This window comes from Eurytemora carolleeae, unplaced genomic scaffold (genome assembly GCF_000591075.1).
Source record: "Eurytemora carolleeae unplaced genomic scaffold, Eaff_2.0 scaffold476, whole genome shotgun sequence".
Taxonomy (NCBI): domain Eukaryota; kingdom Metazoa; phylum Arthropoda; class Copepoda; order Calanoida; family Temoridae; genus Eurytemora; species Eurytemora carolleeae.
This window is the reverse complement of record NW_019396367.1, coordinates 42,503-63,102: the sequence shown is the minus strand read 5'-3', so window position 1 is coordinate 63,102 and position 20,600 is coordinate 42,503. Positions and strand designations below refer to the sequence as shown.

General features: G+C 33.4%; 3 protein-coding genes across 3 annotated transcripts; 2 read left to right on the top strand and 1 right to left on the bottom strand.

Moving 5' to 3' along the window:
• The first annotated feature begins 15 nt into the window (after positions 1–15).
• On the top strand, positions 16–17,216 carry LOC111701828 (uncharacterized). The gene is made up of 6 exons (XM_023473272.1): positions 16–201; positions 1,329–1,432; positions 2,257–2,422; positions 2,553–2,651; positions 2,963–3,016; positions 16,974–17,216. Exons 1-6 carry the CDS (start codon positions 55–57, stop codon positions 17,211–17,213), a joined length of 810 nt encoding a protein of 269 aa, XP_023329040.1. The 5' UTR covers positions 16–54; the 3' UTR covers positions 17,214–17,216.
• LOC111701825 (TWiK family of potassium channels protein 7) lies at positions 3,062–14,292 on the bottom strand. Its single transcript, XM_023473267.1, has 13 exons — positions 14,099–14,292; positions 13,398–13,461; positions 7,195–7,283; positions 6,903–6,964; positions 6,012–6,091; positions 5,759–5,858; positions 5,168–5,247; positions 4,899–4,993; positions 4,751–4,844; positions 4,362–4,469; positions 3,699–3,838; positions 3,510–3,600; positions 3,062–3,258 (listed from the first exon to the last, which is right to left on the bottom strand). Exons 1-13 carry the CDS (start codon positions 14,252–14,254, stop codon positions 3,125–3,127), a joined length of 1,293 nt encoding a protein of 430 aa, XP_023329035.1. The 5' UTR covers positions 14,255–14,292; the 3' UTR covers positions 3,062–3,124.
• Positions 7,615–9,531, top strand: LOC111701824 (cleavage and polyadenylation specificity factor subunit 6). The gene has a single exon (XM_023473266.1). The coding sequence runs from the start codon at positions 7,787–7,789 to the stop codon at positions 9,242–9,244; it is 1,458 nt and encodes a 485-aa protein (XP_023329034.1). The 5' UTR covers positions 7,615–7,786; the 3' UTR covers positions 9,245–9,531.
• Positions 17,217–20,600: the final 3,384 nt, after the last annotated feature.

Sequence of the window (20,600 nt, the reverse complement as noted above, 5' to 3'; positions counted from 1 at the left end):
AAAAAGTTACTTATCCATATATGATGTTTCTGTTATTATGTTGATAGATCTATAATGGTTGAGTTTACTCCTGCTCATCTGATTAAAGTGATCAGTAAGGTTAAACTACTCTCCACCAGTCTTCTAGCACTATCCCTGTCCCTCTTCATAGTGGAGCTCTACTCTATTACACAACCAATCGGATACTTGTACACCTTTAACGTAAGTAAATACTATGGACTTAATGGGAGTGTTTGCGAAATGTAAAAGTGGGTTAATACGAACGGTAACTAAAATTTAGATCTGCCGGTAAAGTCACAGTTCTAAAAGATTTTTTTTTGTAGTGAGGAAAAAAAATTATTGCCCAATTCACCCAGTTAGTTATCCACTTTATCGGAATGTTAACATTTGGAACCTTGCAATTATTCCCTTTCGACACGAAAGGTTGTTTTCTAAACTCTGGACACCTCGGCTAGTTATTTTAAAATCGGACAACCTTATTGCGACACTGTAATAGCAAAAAAATGTCGTGCTAGTCTCAATTTGATTTTGGATAAACTGTAACACCGTCAGTTTGATGTTATTTCTCTGATTTTGAGGGCAAATAAAAGGCTTTTTTTGTCAAAAGATTTGCTGCTGTCAAATTTGTCAAGAATTAGGTTATCTGTAATTATTTGTTCATGAATAAATCAAATTGACGTGGTAATGATGGTCGTGTCTTTAATTTGTCAATAGGCGATAATTATCAAGTTTTATTGGTCGATTTTTTCCTTAAAGTTTGTCAACTATTTTGATTTACGTATAATTAGAACTGCAAGAAGAAGGGACCCAGAAATGCTAGGTTTTATATTGATTTAAGGCCTTGTTTTTAAAAATTCTGTTAGAATTTGTCTTCAAGACAAAGCTGTCACTAAAATAAGACTGGCGTTACATTAATAATTAAGTCAATTCCGGTCTAACTTCAGAGTTGAGACTAAGGAAGTAGACTCATGAGACTCAAGACTAGGTTTTTAATCATGGCCTCTGAACATATTGAACTTGCTATTTTATCTTACTTGTGAGTGAATATTAATGGCCACATTGACTAATGAAATCTTGCAGTATTACGCTTTTAGGATCCTTTGTACCCTGTTTCCAGTTACAGTTCTAGCTTTTAATTGTTGATTTTCAAGTCGCTATTTTGTTATTGTACTTCTGTAAACAAATATTTTAGCGGAAATTTCTGTTTAAATTAGTGAATTTTCAAAAATCGAAAATTTTTCCGGGGCCATTGGAGTTACGACAAAAACTGTGGGGTCCGATCGGTTCAGCTGTTAAATATTTATATAGATTGAATTTGTTTCCATTAGACGGTGACTGGAATTGGTATAGGAGTGAGTGTGATTCAAGCTCTTCTTAGTGTAACCATCATCTTCATGGCGTTTCAGTTCAAGACATACGATACAAAGGCTAGGTTGGTTACTCCCATTCCTTTCAGTAGGACAAATCGCCGAAGTTTTCACAAATTAGCAAATAGTGATGGGAAATAACTTGGTTCGTTTTTCTAGAACTTTTAAGGTTTTTGGACTTTAAAAGGCACTACACAAATACTGTCACTATTTCTGTAAAAAATTCGCTTTTATTTAATTACGCAAAATTTTTATCCAAACAGAAAATAACACCATTTTTTCACATAAAATCGGCCATTTTCCCCAAATGACCCCAATAGTTATTATGCGCCGAAAAAAAAATACTATCATTTTCTGCGCCTCGTGCTCAACTTCATTCAAAATATAGTAATAGATATTTTTAAGAACTTAAAGTAAAGTACGAATCCCAAGTAAGCAAGGATTTCATAGAATAACTGTACTGACAAATTATCAAGTCCAGCTTTTTTGCCGGTGCTAACATACTCGACCAAAAATAAGTTCCCTAGGTACCAAATATGCTTTTTAAAATACATCCTTCTAGGGATTCTTATGCAGATTCAGGTTTGATTCTGTATCCTTGACCGATAGGAATCATATAGCTTTTATGATTAACACTTTCTTTTAGTCAAAATTCTCTTTGCTATTTTGCAGATTTTATTTAATAGCTCTAAACCGCCTTGAGGCATGTCATTATAGCTTGTCTTATAATTTAAATTTCTTAGTAACACTGATTATATTTTATGGGGGATTATCCCTGCTCCGTGAACAATGAATTGGTTCTTTTTCTTGACGGCATTGACGTAAAGTTAAAAATGTTTAATTTGTTTCTACACATTATTCTTAATTAAACATATTTTTCAATATTTAGAGAGTTCTACTCCTCTTCGAGCAATAGACTGTTTATATCCTGTATCCTGGGTTGCTTCATGGTCTTCATGAACATAGTATTCTCAACTGGAAACTATCTCACAGAAAATTATAGCCCAAGAATAGAAACAATCAATAGTTATAGTTACTCACCAGAAACCGATAAGGTGAGATGAATCAATTTGATTTGGTAATTTCCTAGAACATAACTCCTATTTATGAATCAATGAAAATCATTGGAAAACCGTAAAATTAGTTTTAAAGTTGCTATTTCTCTGAACCAATCTATATCTTCAGAAAACCATTGGAGGAGCAAGAGCAGCCATTCTTTGTCTGGAGATTGCTCTAGGTTCCAGTCTCTCTACACTTTGCTTCCATTACAAGAATATTACACAGGTTACTAAATTCTTTTTTAACTGTTAAATCAGTGCTTAGATTCATTCCATTTAAATGTGGATCTGTCTCATGAAAATTTAATCTGGATCCAACGTGATATTTATTTCAGTAAATAATTGTTGGTTCTGAAACAATGTTGACTTTTAAGAGACCGAGTAGTTTTACCGACTACGTTTGATTCTTCCAAAAATGCTATATTATTAAAAGCCTAAATGATAAGATCCTCCATTGTTGAAAGGGGATTGGGGGAAAGGGTTATAGTGATTAGTTTTCAGAAAATTCTATTCCGCTTGTTATATATGTTTATCCAGGCTGCAGGATTGGAGATGGATGAAGAAACCCAACCTGAACTAGCTCTCAAACCGGTAAGTCATGATAAAGCTTCTTGTTTCATCTTTCTCAAAACAGAGAATAAAAAATACATTTATTTATTCCAGGATAAAACTAACTATATATTCAATACTTATTTTAATTTAATAATCCACAATCTCATCTCCGCCCTCGTCCACCTCTTCCAGTGTATCAAGGTCTTCAACCTTCATCGCTGGTTTCTTCTTGATCCACCAGGACCTCTTCCCCATCTTGTTCACAGGGGTTTCCTTCACCCCTGGAACATTAAAAATAAAAGCTTGGGGAAATTATTCCTAGAAATTATGCAGTAAGGGAAATTAAGCTTTTACCAAAGATTCGGATTGTTAAACTTTAACTGGATAGAATGTTTCTCCTCTTTTTTTATCCAAAATATCATTAACGTTCCCTTTCAAATCATCTTTTATCTTCAAGGCCGGATGGGGAATTATTTTTTTTCAATGTTTTCCAGAATTTATTTTTTTTATTCCAGTTTTTTTTACAAATTACCTTTAGATTTTTTTATCAAGTATTTTTTCCTTGTCTGCTCATTTTCTGCCATTCCGGTTTGTTCAGCCATCCACATTACCTTGATCTTAATCTGATAAAGATCAATTTATTAGTTTCTTCACAGTTGCCCAAGTATTTTTATATGTATCTCGAAAAAATAAATTCTTTCTAAAAATTTATTTACATAACCTGTTCAGATGCCAAATTTATTCCCATTGAAATAAGAGCCAGTCCCATCAAACAGTACAATGTTGTAAATGTCATTTTTATGAATTGATTAAGAGTTAATTCTCCAGTAAAACTGCTGCCAGGAACATAATCACCGAATCCTGTATAAGTGAAGTGAAGTGAAATAAGATTAGATTTAAATCAGTTGTTCAGAGGCGGAAACAGGGGGGGGGGGGCTATGGTTTCCAAGGGGGTTTCAGGTCCCAACGGTAACTAAACCCTCCTTGGAAAGAAGAAAAAATAAAGGGCCCCCCTCCTTAGACAAATTCCTGGGTACGTTCCTGGAGTTTTTCCTAAGATTGAAATAAAACTGACAATATGAGTTAAGTTAAAGACAGTCAGTTTTTGAATATACTTTGTATTAACAGGGCAAATCAAAGTTGACGAACTCAAGGAATCAGCAAAAAATATTAAGTAGATAAAAACAATGTTGTTTGTTGATATAGCAAAAAAAATATTAGAAAATTACATTTTTTACGAAGCTTACCATCCACAGATGTCAAGTCATATAAAATGCTAACAATGTTGGCCGGGTTTATTAAGAATTGAACCTTATTTATCATGGGCTGAAAATGTATGGTTTATATTTAATCACAACTCGAAATAGTGTTAAAAAAACTTTACCTATAGTAGTCAGTGTTATGAATGCAAAGTAGCAAGAACTAGGGAAGTCCCAGTCCTCCCAAACAGAGAACACATACGCACCAAACACAATGTAGGAGCCCATAAACACTGCAATAGTTTGCGGTAATCAGAAGTTGAATAACTTCTTATGGTGATTCATAAATCATTCTAGAATGCTATGTTTGCAATTTTGAACCATGTTTCTAAAATCTATTCAAGAACAACATTTTCATTTAATGTTCAATGTGTATGGAGCTGTAGCAATCCCCTTTTTATCTGTAAAACTTTTATTTTTGAAACTAAAGCCTTGATGTTTTTTACTTTTAAATTTCAGATTTATAAAAATTTTAGATTTATTTAGCATTTTATACAATTGTAAATTATCTTACGTAGTGAAATGATGATCGGAACATTTATTTCGTCTGAGGGCATGTAATCTTCGTTCCCCACAATATCATTTGATATCTTGTTGCTTGGGGTATACTGAAAACAAATTAGTTATACTTTGCTAAAATATATTTGTAAATGACAAGCTACCTTATCTTCCAACTCTGAGTAGCGTCTTCTAACTCTACACATTCGGCAAGCAATTCGTGAGTAAGTTCTCTTTGTAAGATCGGCCATGAAGTCACCTCAGTCAAACAAAATTAGTTCTCTTCAATGTATTTATATATAGATATGACTTAATTACATGAAGTATTGAATTACTCCAAGGCATGGGAAAATCTGACGTTTTAGTAAAATATAAACCCTTATGTGAAGTTACATCTGCTTGTTTTAATATTTAAATTTTAATAAGTGTCCACCTATATTTGCCAGAAACACCATCATGAGGGGAAGCCCAAAAATGCTGTAGAGGATTAACATCAGCTTACCCATAAAGGTTCTAAATAATTGATTTGCAAGATCAAATTAATAAGGGGGTATTTCTGGGACCAAATGTAGGAACTTTTGTGTTGTTAATCCCTTTACAAAACATCAACATAAATCCGTAACTCTTGTGATATATTTCTTCCATATAAAGGTTATTAATTATGAGAAATTAGAGAGACAATAAAAGAAAAATTTGAAAGAATGTATTTTATTGACTTAGAGCTCCAAACTTTAGTTTGTTAATTTCTTCTTAAAACACCAATCTGAATTTTTTGTGGTCAGATCTTTTAAGGTTAGCCATTTTTTACAGATAAAGCACTAAGTGCCTTCAAATAAAAATTCTTTTAACTATGTAGAGTTTGATTTTAGGAATAAAATATAAGAGACCTAAGGTTTCCGCTTTTTGACATCTAGTCCAAAACTTGAATAATTTTGACAAGTTTTAGAATTTGACCTTGTATTTTGCGTAAACTATTTAATATTTGACAAGAAATAAACGAATGAGAGACTATAATAAACCTTACTTAGGGCAAATATGTCCATAGCCTATAAGAGTGAGAGTAGTAAGGGTAAAAAGCATGGAGTTAGTTACACTCCAGTTGTCATGCCATTCAGTCCCAGGTCCTGAATTAATAAGTCTTAAAATTATAAAGGTTTGCGACTTTTCTAGAGCCATTTTAAGATTTACAATAGAAGAAAATGCTGGCCAACTTTTAAAAACAGTTTATATAAGCTATGGGAATAAGAGGGTGTTAGGTAGCACTTTTTTTTACAAACCTTCATACCCGTACTCGCTGGTTAAAAACAGAATCTGATCAATTGTTTTCCTTAAACTATCTTCAGCCTCGGCATAATATCTAAATAATATCTAAATAGTATCTAAATAATATCTAAATGATATCTAAATAATGTCTAAATAATTTCTAAATAATATCTAAATAATATCTAAATAATTTCTAAATATTATTTAAATAATGTCTAAATATTATCTAAATAATGTCTAAATAATATCTAAAGAATATCTAAATAATATCTAAATAATATCTAAAGAATACCTAAATAATTTCTAAACAATATCTAAATAATATCTAAATAATATCTAAAGAATATCTAAAGAATATCTAAATAATATCTAAAAATTCACAACGGTACACTTAGAACCTTTCTCTGATCAAGCTTAAAATGATTATTTTTCTTTTTGGTTTATGCTGCAAAAACAGTTCAGGAATATTAAAACTTCTTTCGATAAAAAAAATTACTATTTCTTCTTTACTGTTCAACTCAATTTTAAAGTTTTGAAGGACATCATTGTGACTGTGAATAAGACATGCCATTTTTTATGTGGAGAGTAACTTGAATTGCTTGTTCCTCTAGTTCCTGTTAAGAAAGGTTCTATTAAAAGGATAACAAGAGAAATAAATGCTGAAAGACGATCAGAACAAAGGAAAGATAAAAATTGATATTTTCATGAATTTCTGAATTGTTGGACAAATCATTAAAATTTGTATTTGATGATTGAACTTAAAACCATGAATAACGTTTTGTATTTGATAAATGACATTTTGGTATTTCACTTATTTTTCTTTGTTGAATAAAAAAGCTATGTTTATTCCGTAAAAATGTAACTCTATTGATCTTGATCATTAAAGTCAGGTTTATAATTCCTACCTGCTTCTTAACTCCTTTATGCAAATACAAAATGGATCTTCAAACGCCAAAGCAGGACAAGCCTAGAAAATTTTGATTATCTCTACATTTTTAAAATTTATTATGTATTTTTTTTTAAATTTTGAACTCCAGTGACTAGGATCCGGATTCAATAGTTATAGAGTTTTAAGAGTAAAAAAAAGAACATTTTAGGAATTTGTTCAGGTAATAGAAATTGGCAAATTTTTTAAGAAACCATAATGAGCTGGATATGAATCAGTATCTGTTTCGATCTAATGTGAGAATAAACTTCCTTAGCGTAATTTTCATGGTATGAGTAGTAAGGGCTGGAGAGGAAGGTAGTGCAATTATCCATATCAACCTTGTTCTCATGGTGCAGACCTAAAATTAAAGGGAAGGTTGTCGTATTTTCAAGTGACCATTCATTTTAAAAAAAGGGTGGCATGGCCTATTCACAGCAGTACCATTTAAACCCCTATCTGAATTAGAATGAATAATTAATACTATACTTTTTATAAAATTTATTATTTCCTTTCTGGTTTCTATTTAGAAGTAAGAGAAACAACGAAGGAACAGTCAGAATAAACCACTTTTAAAGTGGGAAAATTTATCAGATATAGGGGTTAAGGTACTGTAGTGAGTTGATTATGCCGCTGTATAAATGGAGGATTACTTGAAATTGCAACAACAGTTGACTTTAAGATATAAATATTGAGGGGGGGGGGGGGTTAACCTGTCAGAAATGGGCTCAACCCCCTATACGCCCCTGGTTTTCTTACAATAGCAGTAATGAACATTTAATTTCCGTTTAATTTCTAGCGGATATTGGTTTTAACAAACCTCCTATGTAAATTCATTATTTTCAGATATTGATCCCCGCCAATATGGCGGATGGTGTGGATATAGATCTGTACGCGGATGTGGAACAAGAGTTCCCAAACGATGATTTCTCACAAGAGAACACTGATCTCTATGACGACGTTATTACCGCTGGAACTAAGGAGGAAAAGAAGGACGTTACTCCCAGCAAAGATATTACTCTGAGTACTAAACCTGGTCCTGTCAAGAAGGGGGATCGTGTATTTCAACTCTATGTTGGAAATCTAACCTGGTGGACCACGGACCAAGATATCCAGGATGCAGTTCAAAGCCTTGGAGTTCCAGACTTTGTCGAGGTCAAGTTCTACGAGAATCGAGCTAACGGTCAGAGTAAAGGGTTCTGCTGTATCTCTATTGGAAGTGAAGGAAGCTCCAAGAAGATAATGGAGAACCTTGCCAAGAAGGAGATGCATGGACAAAACCCTGTTGTCACCTACGCTACGAAACAAGCGTTGTCCCAATTTGAGTCTCAGTCGAAAACTCGTCCTCCCACACAGCCTCCTGCGGGGGCTAGACCTCCTCCTCCTGGTTTACCTCCTCCAAGTTTCCGACCTCAGGCAGGACGGCCAGGACCTCCAGGGCTACCTCCACCAGGTATGCCACCTCCCGGATACAGACAGCCTCCACCAGGTCTCCGAGGTCCTCCTCCCATCAGTCAACCACCTCCAGGACTTATGACAGTCCGAGGACCTCCTCCTGCAGTTCGTGGTCCTCCCCCTGGTCATCTCCCTCACGGTGTTCACGTAGGACCTCCTCCAGTCATGCATGGTCCTCCACCAGTTACTGGTCCTCCCCCAGGCTTAGCCGGTCGTCCGCCGCCAATCGCCGGTGTTCACGTCAATCCCGCATTTTTCCCCGGCGGAGCACCACTTGTCTACCATGAACCTCACGGTTTGTCGGAACCAGAGTTTGAGGAAATTATGTCAAGGAACCGTACTGTATCCAGCAGTGCAATAGCCCGTGCAGTACAGGACGCTGCCAACGGAGAATATGCGAGTGCCATCGAGACCCTGGTCACTGCTATATCTTTGATTAAGCAGAGTAAGGTTGCCAACGATGAGAGATGCAAGATCTTGATTACATCTCTACAGGATACACTGCACGGTATTGAGAGTAAGAGCTATGGATCCAGGGGACATCATTCAAGATCTCCGGACAGAAGACATCGATCCTACGGTCGCCATCATACTCCGGATCGTTACAGAGATAGATCTCCTAGGTATGACGATCGGTACCGAGAGCGATCTCGTAGTCGAGACAGGGAGCGCGATTATCGTCGAGATGATAAGTACTACGATGATAGATATCGTGGTAGGGAGAGAGAACGTCCAAGGGGAGACCCTGAGCGTGAGAGAGAACGAGAACGTGGTCCAGACCATCCTGAATCCAGTAGCAGGGTGATCAAGGAGGAACCTAGGGATCGGGAGAGGAGGGATGAACGTGTAGAACGGGAGAGGAGATAAATGATCTCCTAGATCAAATTTTACCCTTGATAATAATTCTTTAAAAACACGTGAAATAATATGATCCGAATGTTCCTTTTGTGTGGTTTCCATCCTCATTCAACTTAGGATGGATGCATCTTTCAAACAAAGAAGAAAATTCGCTTTTAGTGATTCGTTAATGTCAAAACTTAAAACAGATAATCCTGAAGAAAATTTAATCGATCGTTTAAAAGAACCTGCAGAAATCCCAACACCATTTCTTCTCTTAATTATTTTCTGTAATTCAATAAAGATGTGTTGATAACTATTGTTGTTTTCTCTGTACTAAAGCAGTGAAAGTAGAACGTAATTAAGTTTTCGTTGGTATTTTTACTGCTTTCTATATAATTTATTTTATTGTTTGTTGGGTTTTGGATTATTTTAATATTATGGGGGGGAAAATTAACGTATTTCTATGGAAGGGGGCTTATTTTCTTTGTGCCAGCAACGTCTGTGATATAAATGTGAAAAATCAGTACCTGTCATTACTCATTGTACCTGAAATTTTTTTAGTTTTACATTTGGTTATTTCAATTATTTATTCTTTAGAAGTTAAATAGTTTTACTGAAAGGCCCGCTAAACAAAAGTTATTTATCCACCTAAATAATAATTAAAGCCTTATATGACGAATGTAAAGGTTGTGTACATGTATGTATATATCATCATACTGCCGTACAACTGTACACCTGGGCTTGTCTGGGTCAACTATTATCATTTTACCGATTTTTAAACTTTGATTTCTCCTGTGAGGGATTTTTTTTAAATGCATGTCGTGTTGTAAACCTAGGCCTGTCTAGGTAACTATATCAACGGATACAGTAGTAAGCTACAAATATTGGAACAATTGTCGTCCTCTTTCTTTCTTAACCCTATGATTATTAGATTTTTTAATTGTCCTTATTTTTTAAAAATATGCCCTTATGCTCTATAAAAACTTGAAATTACTGACATTTCTTGATGAAAAAGAATGAAGAAAGACCGTAAGACGTCAATCATTCCAAAGTTTTTTGTTACTATTGTATATTTACATATGAGAGAAACGAGTGTGTATTTTTGTGAAATAACGAAACAGCTGTTTTCACAGATTTGTATCTCCTTCAATCAAAAGTTTCTATCTTGGTTATCGAGTTCCATGGTTTTATTTAAAAGTTCCGGTTTCTTATTATATTTAGCTTAGATCAAGAGACATGGTCAAATCTTGGAATTTATTGGGGTTTTATAATCTATACAATTTACAGCATACTCGCACATACTCAGATTCTTTTCTCATTGATATTTGTCATGGCATGCATTATATTTACGACCCCATTCTGAATATGAGGGTGTGGGGTGATTTGACGAAAATATTAGTATTATTTGCAGGGGTATATGTTTTCCTGAATTTTGGTTGATTTTTTAAAAACAAAGGTTTTCTACTGGTACCATTGTGTTCATATGGTTCAGACAATTTTCTACTTTTCTGTTGGAAAATATAACAAAATTGGGACAAAGAGTTATTTTGTTATGGGGTGGAAAATATATATCCTTGAGTTATTATAAGGATACTACCACTTGTTTATGAAATTATTATGTCTGTACACTCGGGTTTTGTCCGAGTAGATGGAGTTAAAGAGATAGAGAGTTAAACCTGGGGTTCATCGCTATACTCTAATATAGAGATGAAACCCTGGACGGATATAAGAAACCTGTGGTTTCATCGGTTGTTTCTAATTTACATTTGAACCCCTGGACAGAATCTGTAAACCTGGAGTTTCATCCGTATACTCTAGTTTAAGAGATAAAAGCCTGGACAGAATCTGTTAACCTAGGGTTTCATTCATTACTCTAGTTAAGAGATGAAACCCTGGATGGATCTGTAAACTTGTGGTTTCATTTGCATACTCTAGTATAGAGAAGAAACCCTGTATGGAATCTGTAATCCTGGGGATTCATCTGTATATTCAAGTATAGAGATATAATCTGTAAACCCGGGGTTTCTTTGGTATACTCTAGTATAGAAGAAACCCTGGATGGAATCTGTAAACTTTGGTATGCCTGGGTAAACCCAATTGGTAAGAGATATATATATTTATAAAATTGAAATGAAATCTTTAAGTCTAGAGGTTTGTCTGAGTAAACCCAATTGGTAAGATATTTATATTTATATATATTTATGAAGCTGAATTGAGATTTGTAAACCTAGGTTTGTCTGGGTAAAGCCAATTAGTGGGTATGCATACTTATAAAGTTGAACCAAATGTGTCTTAAAAGAATTCTGATTCTACGACTTAAAATCTTCTTTGTTGAGTAAATTGTCTTCCGAATCAAAGGCTTTATGTACATTGTACATCTAATCGATTACTATTTTTGAGTTGAAGATTTTTAACTTTAAATAACTCCAGGTAGGAGTAGTTGTAAGCTCAGTTCTAGTATTCCTAAAATGTAAATAAGATTTTTTTTTTCTTTGAAGCAAACTATAATCAATAATCTTATTTGTATCCTTCACACACACAAAAATATAGTATTAATATCTGGTGAAAAGAAATACTCAATCATGATTGTTACATTTAAAAACTTAAAAATTACGGGGGGAAAAATTTAAATGTTGACCCATGGTTTTTATGCAATTTTTTTCTTTCTTTACAATTAAACTTTCTTGTAAAAGCCGTGTGAATTCTGATGCCCCCCCCCCCCCAGTGCTCTTTAGAATCCATTTAATCTTGATTCGGATCTGGGTCATGAAAATTTATCTTTAGTTATTTTTATGCTAAAAGTTAATGAACCAATTAGATATAAGGACATTTTTTAAACAGTTCAAATTTGAGTTTTGAGAGCCATCGTTTTTGTTGCAGCTTTTGTTGGATATTTTGACCCTTTGATCCGGATCCGTGGATCCTTATATTTTTGCGGATCCGGATCGAATAAGCCTAAATGTTGCGGATCCAACAGATCCGGATCCTCAGCACTGCTCATAAATATATTGATATAATCGAATTGTTGAATTTCTATGTTTTTTCCTCATAAAAATGCTCCATTTCGTTTTGATCCGGATCCAGCTTAAAAAACATCAAAGTTTTGTTAATTTCTAATTTCTTCTTTAGAAACTAATCTTCTGATAGAAACTTGATTTACTAATCTATTATATCTTAAAGATATATCTCTAGAAAGTTTTTTTTATGTTTTGCTTGAATGTTCCACCCGAGTACATAACTTTGCTGATCCGGATCTGCAAGGAGTATAAACAAGGAAGTTACGAATTTCCAGGGGGAGGGTTTGCAAAAAATCTGTCTCAAATCTTGTAACGTCTATGAATATTAAATTACAAAACTATTTATTTTGTACAGGGTGTCCCACATCATGTTAAATCGTCAATGGGTCTAAATTACGATTTTCGGGACTAATGAAAAAATAAGAAGATTGAATTATTTTGAAAAAATTGAAAAAGGCCAATATAAAAATATTCTTGCAAAAAATGCTAGGCTCTTCGAGTATTACGTGTTCGATTTGACGTCAAAGCTTGGAGATAATCTAATATGATATGGGACGCTCTGTAAATGATAAATAATAATATCAATGAAGAGTTACATGAAATCACGTTGACAGTTTTTAACTAATATTTTTTTCAGGGAGATTATGTACGAAGAAGTTCCGTTTCAGTTTTCCAAAACCCTGGAACCAGTCTACAACAACGTATAATCTAGTTTCAAGAATATGTTGCTCCGATTTCCGAACTTTCGGTGAAGTCGTCTTTGTTCTGGAAGCCTCATTCCGATCCATCCAACATGGCGACTAGTTTGTCGGCATTGTTTATTGTTTAAACAAATGTAGTTATTCTTGTGAAAATTCATCCTATATCGTGTCAACATCTCAGTTTTTGTACAGTTTTTTTTATTGAACTTCTTATTTCGGATTTGCCGAAAGTGTTAAACTAATTTTAGTTGTGAAGATTTCAGTAATTAATTTAAGTTCACAGCGGCCAAAGTTTAAGTTCATATCTTATTGTTAGTTTTTATTCATTTTGTTATTGAATGTTATTGTACACTTTTAAATCAGAGGCGTTTATAGGAGGGGGGGGGGGGTTAACACATGGTAGAACTTATCTTTAAAATTTTCATATTTTGAGTGGGGAAATTTTTCTGTTTTCTGTTCTACCTGCCAAATAATCAGCAATAAACACCATACTAGCATTCATCCTGTCAGACTCATCCAGCATTATCTGTAGGGAAGAAGTATGTTTTATTAAAGGGATTGTGAACTTATTTGTAAACTAGCTTTGAGAACCCAGCGTTGTCGAGGTACTCAAAGTTACTCCCTCCGTTTACCCGCGTTTAGTTGTAAATCAAGATTTTAGCGATTTTTCCCTTTGAAAAGGGACCCACTCAACTAAGAATCTGAAAACTAAGAACCAGCTAAGAACACTCCCTTGGTTCTTCCGAGTTCCTTGATAAAAATTTGAGGCAAACCAGTTAAGGGGTTCATGGGTTATGATCGTACATACAAACAAACAAACATATGTAGATTACAACTTTATAGGAGATACACATAACATCAGTATTTTTGGATTTAAAAAAGAACTTAGTCAGTCTTGTCGCGTAAATGGATGGCCCTGAATATCTAATCCCATATCTGTCGTAGACCTTAGATATTTCAAACTATGAATTTCTGTTAGATCAAATAATTTGAGTTTGTCAAATAAATAATTCCTTTGCATGGAAACCCAAATTTTCTGTCAAAATATCGATGATTTTGGCCTTTAAAAGCATAAAACTGGCTTAGTGATGTTGTTAATTCCTAAAATCATAAGTAATACTATGTTAATTTGCTAATAGTTGAGCAATCCCTTTAAATCTTACATTTTTCTGCTCTGTCTCGTAGGGTAGCTCCAGGTAGATGAATAGGTAAGCTCCGCCAACTACATACAGCATAAGAAGGACGAAGAGACCGAATGAATTTGTAATTAGATATTTCACAAAAGAACTAAATCTACACTTCTTTTTTTCTGTCTCCATTTTCAACACTTATTGTAATCTTTTGAAAAAGTAAAATTAAGTTTAAAAAATTTCAAGATTTTTGTAATTTGACTGTTGGAGACATTTTAGATTTGAAACTTACTGGTAGGTTTTAATATACATGGTGTCCCACGAAACATGACAGTATGCAAGACGACTTGAATATCGTCTTGGTTGTTGATATAATTTGCTGCATTTTTTTGTCAACCTAATTTTAGAAGTAAATTTCTAGAGATAATAATTACAATATTCTCCTTGTCCTGCCATTTCCAAAATGTGGTCTGCATTTTTTGTGCTTTCAATATTGCCCGAGATATGAGCAATTTCGTTCAGATTTCGACAATTTTGCTTTTATTTAACAAAATTGAGATCTGAACCAAACTCTTTATATCTCCGGTAATATTGAAAGCACAAAAAACGCAGACCACTTTTTGGAAACGCCAGGGCTAGGAGAATTATGTGATAATTGTTACGAGAATCATACATGTTAAAGTAGATAGAAGACTAAATGTCACAAATAAATTCAAATATCAAAGACGACTTTCAAGTCGTCTTGCTATTGTCATGTTTAATGGGACACCCTGTATCAGGAAAAATTGCGGTTTTTTTGGGTGAAAATGGAAATTGATTTTGAATTTATAGCACCGTTTCTATGTTCTTCTTGATCAGAGGAAGAAATCAAAATTATAAAAATAAACCGGCAAAAATCTACTAAAGCAGTCACGGTAATAAACAGCTAACAAATTTGGATAAAAGCAAGGCAACAGTTCAAGCATACAATTTTTTTAATAAAAAAAATAATTTAATTTTTTTTCAAAATATTTACATCGCATGGTCAATTTTTGCATACGAAATCATCGGTAATGAAAATATATATTTAAATATATAAAATAATAGTTTGTTTCATAGATTGCTCTATTTTTTTGCTTTAATTTGAAGTGTGCTATATAATATGTAAATGGAATGGTTTAAACGGAGGACTGAACAGAAAATAAAGCAAAGCAGAACTTTCAAATAATTACGTAAGTAGTCAACGATACCACCCCCTGCTACCGTGTTACATAGGAACAAGGATCAACATACACATATAACCCCTGTCCTCCAATCCTGCATCAAATATTCATAGATTCAAACTCAACCTATCTATTATTCATAGATTCAAACTCAACCTTATAAACTTCACTTTGGAAAAACTATTTTTTTTAAATATAATTTAATTTGAATTTACCGATTGAAAATTATTTGAACTTTTAGCTAATGTTCCAAAGTTTAAAGTGCTTAGAAATGAAGAAATCTTAGTATATTTTATTACCCACAACGCATGAGACTTTTTTGACGACCTAAAGTATATTTCTGTAGAGAACTGTGTTTAGATCATTTGTACATAAATCTTACGTAATAACTCAAGATAATATATCTTAACACATAGTTATCAAAGGTTAAAAAAATAAGTATTATAAATTAGATTAACAGTCGGAAGGTTGAATAAGTCTTCTATTGGTATTCTCAATTATTTGGAAGAAAAAGTATACAGCTATAAATGAAAGAAATATGACTGGATTCATATTATATACTGGGTTGCCAATAAAGGATGAGACTGTAAGCTTGAAACTCTAAAGTTATTACGATCCCAAGGTTAGATTGTATGTTCTGCTTTAAAGGGAGTGTTCGCGAAAAATGAAAGGGGGTATAGGCTTAATGCGATAAAAAAGCGCTTTTGATCGCTACTAATCTTACTTCTATCTGTTGCGTCTATAAGGAGAAAAAACGACTAATAACGAATAACTTAGTATCCATACAAATTCAGAAAGATGCAACATACGACTTAGACCGTAAAAAGATCTATTTAATTTCAAACAAATCATTTAGATATTACAAGCTATGGTCATCGATTATCTTCGCCACATCTGTATATAGTTGATTTTTCATAATTTGCTCTGATTTTATTTTAAAAAATAATATTTATCTTACAACTTGTTTTCGAACATTCCTGGAAAATATGAAAATGTCGTCTTCATTACCAAAAATCCTCGAAACAGGAATAAATGTTTTTATAAGTAACTCTCAGATCATAACAATTAAAATATAGTACGAAAATTCAACTATATACAAATGTGGCAAAAGATAATCGATGACTAAAGGTTGTAATATCTGAATGATTTGTTTGAAATTAAATTGATTTTTTACGGTCTAAGTCGTATGTTGCATCTTTCTGAATTTGTATGGACACTACGTTCTTCAGTATTAGTCGTTTTTAACAATTTTCTCCTTATAGACGCAACAGATAGAAGTAAGATTAGTAGCGATCAACAGCGCTTTTTTATCGCATTAAGCCTATACCCCCTTTCATTTTTCGCGAACACTCCCTTTAATATTGTCTATTTAATAGCTTATTAAATGATTGATAGAGCAAAGAAAGAAATAAGTTGATAGTTGCTGCAGGAAATCATGAAGAAAGGGAATATATACAGTTTTGATTCTGTAAAGTCGTCAGTGATGTCTCCTCTTTTGTGGGTAACCATGTATGTATATCGACTAATGAGTAACTCTTTTTTGAGTAATCCTTATACTTGATAATGGTTTCTAGGGGTTGTATTTTAAACAAACCAAGAAATGGTGCACTCGTAGAAAGATAGATTTATTGTAAACATTTCTGTCAAGTTCTGAAGAAAAAAAATCAAGTCCAATCGGTGTTAATTACCATTGTTATATTCTCTAGATCATCAAGATTGGAGCTAAGCTGCCCCCTGGTATCTCTGGTATCCCTCCTCCACCCCCTCCACCAGCCCGTCCTGCTAAACTCTTGGAGACTGGGGAGGAGGGAGACAGTAACAGGAAGAAACCTTCTGCACCTACCAGGTCAAATATTTTAATGTTCATAATGAAAACGTTCATCATGAAAATAGGTGGGGTAATTAAGATGTCCCCTCAAACTCTAAATCTTCTAATTCCAAATTAAGCTTTGTAACCCGATTATGTAAACCTTCAATAATTTAAACCTCGATTTGTTGATCTAACGTAAGTCAAAGTTTAAAAATTAAGAATTCCAAAAAAGAGATAGATTTCTTACAGTTTTCAAGTGGGATTAGGCAACTTTTTTGGGATTCTTTAGTTCTTTTGGGTTGAAATAATAAGAGTTGCGGGTTTTGTGACGCCCTCTCCCCCCCAGTGCTCTTTAGAATCCATTTAATCTTGATTCGGATCTGGGTCATGAAAATTTATCTTTAGTTATTTTTATGCTAAAAGTTAATGAACCAATTAGATATAAGGACATTTTTTAAACAGTTCAAATTTGAGTTTTGAGAGCCATCGTTTTTGTTGCAGCTTTTGTTGGATATTTTGACCCTTTGATCCGGATCCGTGGATCCTTATATTTTTGCGGATCCGGATCGAATAAGCCTAAATGTTGCGGATCCAACAGATCCGGATCCTCAGCACTGCTCATAAATATATTGATATAATCGAATTGTTGAATTTCTATGTTTTTTCCTCATAAAAATGCTCCATTTCGTTTTGATCCGGATCCAGCTTAAAAAACATCAAAGTTTTGTTAATTTCTAATTTCTTCTTTAGAAACTAATCTTCTGATAGAAACTTGATTTACTAATCTATTATATCTTAAAGATATATCTCTAGAAAGTTTTTTTTATGTTTTGCTTGAATGTTCCACCCGAGTACATAACTTTGCTGATCCGGATCTGCAAGGAGCTAACATGTTGTTGATCTGAAGTATCTATATCCTAGCATTTCCTAATAACTATCTGTATTATCTCTGTATTTTTCAACAAATCTTCAAATGATACCCATAATAATGGGGTTAGGTATATTTTATTTTTGGATTTAGTTTTAATATGATCAATGTAGTAGCCTCTAGATACCGAGAAAATCAAATACAGTTTTTTATTCTAATTTTTCATTTCTGTTTCTGGTGAAAATTGTTTAAAACATTAAAGGGACTGTAAAGGAAAAATGAAAGGGGGTATAGGATAAAACCTAAGAATCTCAGGCGTTAATCGATATATATCGGATGTTCCTGTCTCGAGAAATTGGAATAAAACTGTGTCAAATTTATACGAAAATTTATATATATGCAATTTGTATAAGTATTAAACAGATCATATTCAACAAATACGCAAGCAATTTAAAAACGACGATATCCCACAGGTGCCTGAGAATCTCAGGTTTGCTCCTATTATAATTTTTTAATTTTTATTTTGCATTTTTGATAGATATAATTGATGATGTAATTACATGTAGTCCGTATTACGTCACCAGAACTTCAGTCAATGGAAGTGCAGTATCGTTGTCACGTGATACATACGGTAATCACGTGACCAGTATACTGCACTGCCATTTGCTGAAGTTCTGGTGACGTAATACAGACTATATGTAATAATATTATCAATAATATCATCTTTAAATGCAAAATAAAAGTAAAAAATAATAGTTGGAGCAAACCTGAGATTCTCAGGCTCCTGTGGGATATCGTAATTTTCAGATTGATTACGTATTTGTTGAATATGATCTGTTTAATACTACAACTTTAATACAAAATTGCATATATACGAATTTTCGTATAAATTTGACACAGTTTTATATCAATTTCTCGAGACTGGAACATCAGATAGACGTTTTATATGTATCGTTCAACTCCCGAGATTCTCAGGTTTCAGCCTTTACCCCCTTTCATTTTTATTTTTCCTTTACAGTCCCTTTAAGTGAATATTTAAAACTTAAAATTTTTCAAGAAATGACAGTTTTTCATTTTTAGTCGCAGTAACGAGTGTTTTTTCCATTGACCCTTTAGATGAAAACAATTGAATTCATATATGTATGCTTAATAGGATTTGTGTCTGTGAAATAACAATAATCAAAAGTATTTCAGCAAAATGTATTTTTAATGTTCATAAAAACTAGAAACTGTGTTTTTGTATCATTAGCTCAATTTCACGCACAGTTCGTCCTAGCAAATATAAACTGGGACAATCTTGACGAAATTACTATTTACCTTTTTAAATTTTTTATTTGTTTAATCTTTCACTTATATTAAAACTTCAAACCAACTTATCCTATTAACTGTTAGAGAAAGCACCGTCCAATATTGTAAATTGTGCGTGAATTTGACTAAAATGTCTTCTCTTACTTATCTAAACTGCTCAATAATTCTGATATAACGAAACCTGTTATTATGTTAGAGAAAGCACCGTCCAATATTGTAAATTGTGCGTGAATTTGACTAAAATGTCTTCTCTTACTTATCTAAACTGCTCAATAATTCTGATATTACGAAACCTGTTATTATGTTGGATTTTAAAGGAATGAAATATAAAACTTTTTCTTCGTAACCTTTTCCTTAAAATTTACGAGCCTGCGACTTTTTAAATTCTTAAATTCCCTCCTGGCGTAAAGAATAAACTTTCTGTCATTAATACAGAGGGCGAAACTTTTGAATCTTCAGCCTATGATTTCACGGTTCATTTCTCCTTCAACGGTTCAAAATATGAAATGAAAATGAAAAAATGCTGAATCGCTGGATATCTCATTAGTGGCTAGAGATGGAAAACTTGCCCAGAGAAATCAATTTATATCGCAAATCTTAAATCAATTGATTTTTTATATCTTGAAGAGGGCTGTCCTAGAAAACGATTTTTGGACATGACCATTTATTTTTCAGCAAATTTATTATTATTTATTTTTATTGTTATTTAGGGTTAGGTTAGTTTAAGACACTTTCTGGGCCGAGCGCTGCGGCCACGGGTTAGGTTAGTTAAGACACTTTCTGGGCCGAGCACTGCGGCTAGGACAGGCCAAGGGGCCGATCGCTGCGGCCACGGGTTAGGTTAAGTTGAGACACAATTCCTGTCAGACCCATGTACAAAATTGATAGGAGGGGGAGGGGGTCCAAAAATCTTTCTCTAGGAATATACCTCCTGAAGTACAATTGATATCTCAAGTCTTAAAAGCAATTTATATCTCAAATCTTGAAGATCAATTAATATCTCAAATCTTATGGATCTATGATATCTCAAATTTTGAAGATTAGTATGATAACTTGTCTTGTAGATTACTTTCTATGATCTATCTCAAATCTTAACATGTTAATTGGCATTATAATCTAGTTGCGTTATGTTTTTGTTGAAACCGCCTTAATTGGTTTCCGATCTAATAATCGAGCAGTTTTCATCAAGGTATTGATTTTTCTTGCTACACAATAAAACTTCAGGCCTCTATCATGTCCTACCAACCCTGACTTTAGATCTATACATTTTTAGGTAGAATAGAAGTCATTTCCGTTGTTCGTTATGATTTCAGCATTAATAAATAGATTCAAGACTCATTTCTTTAA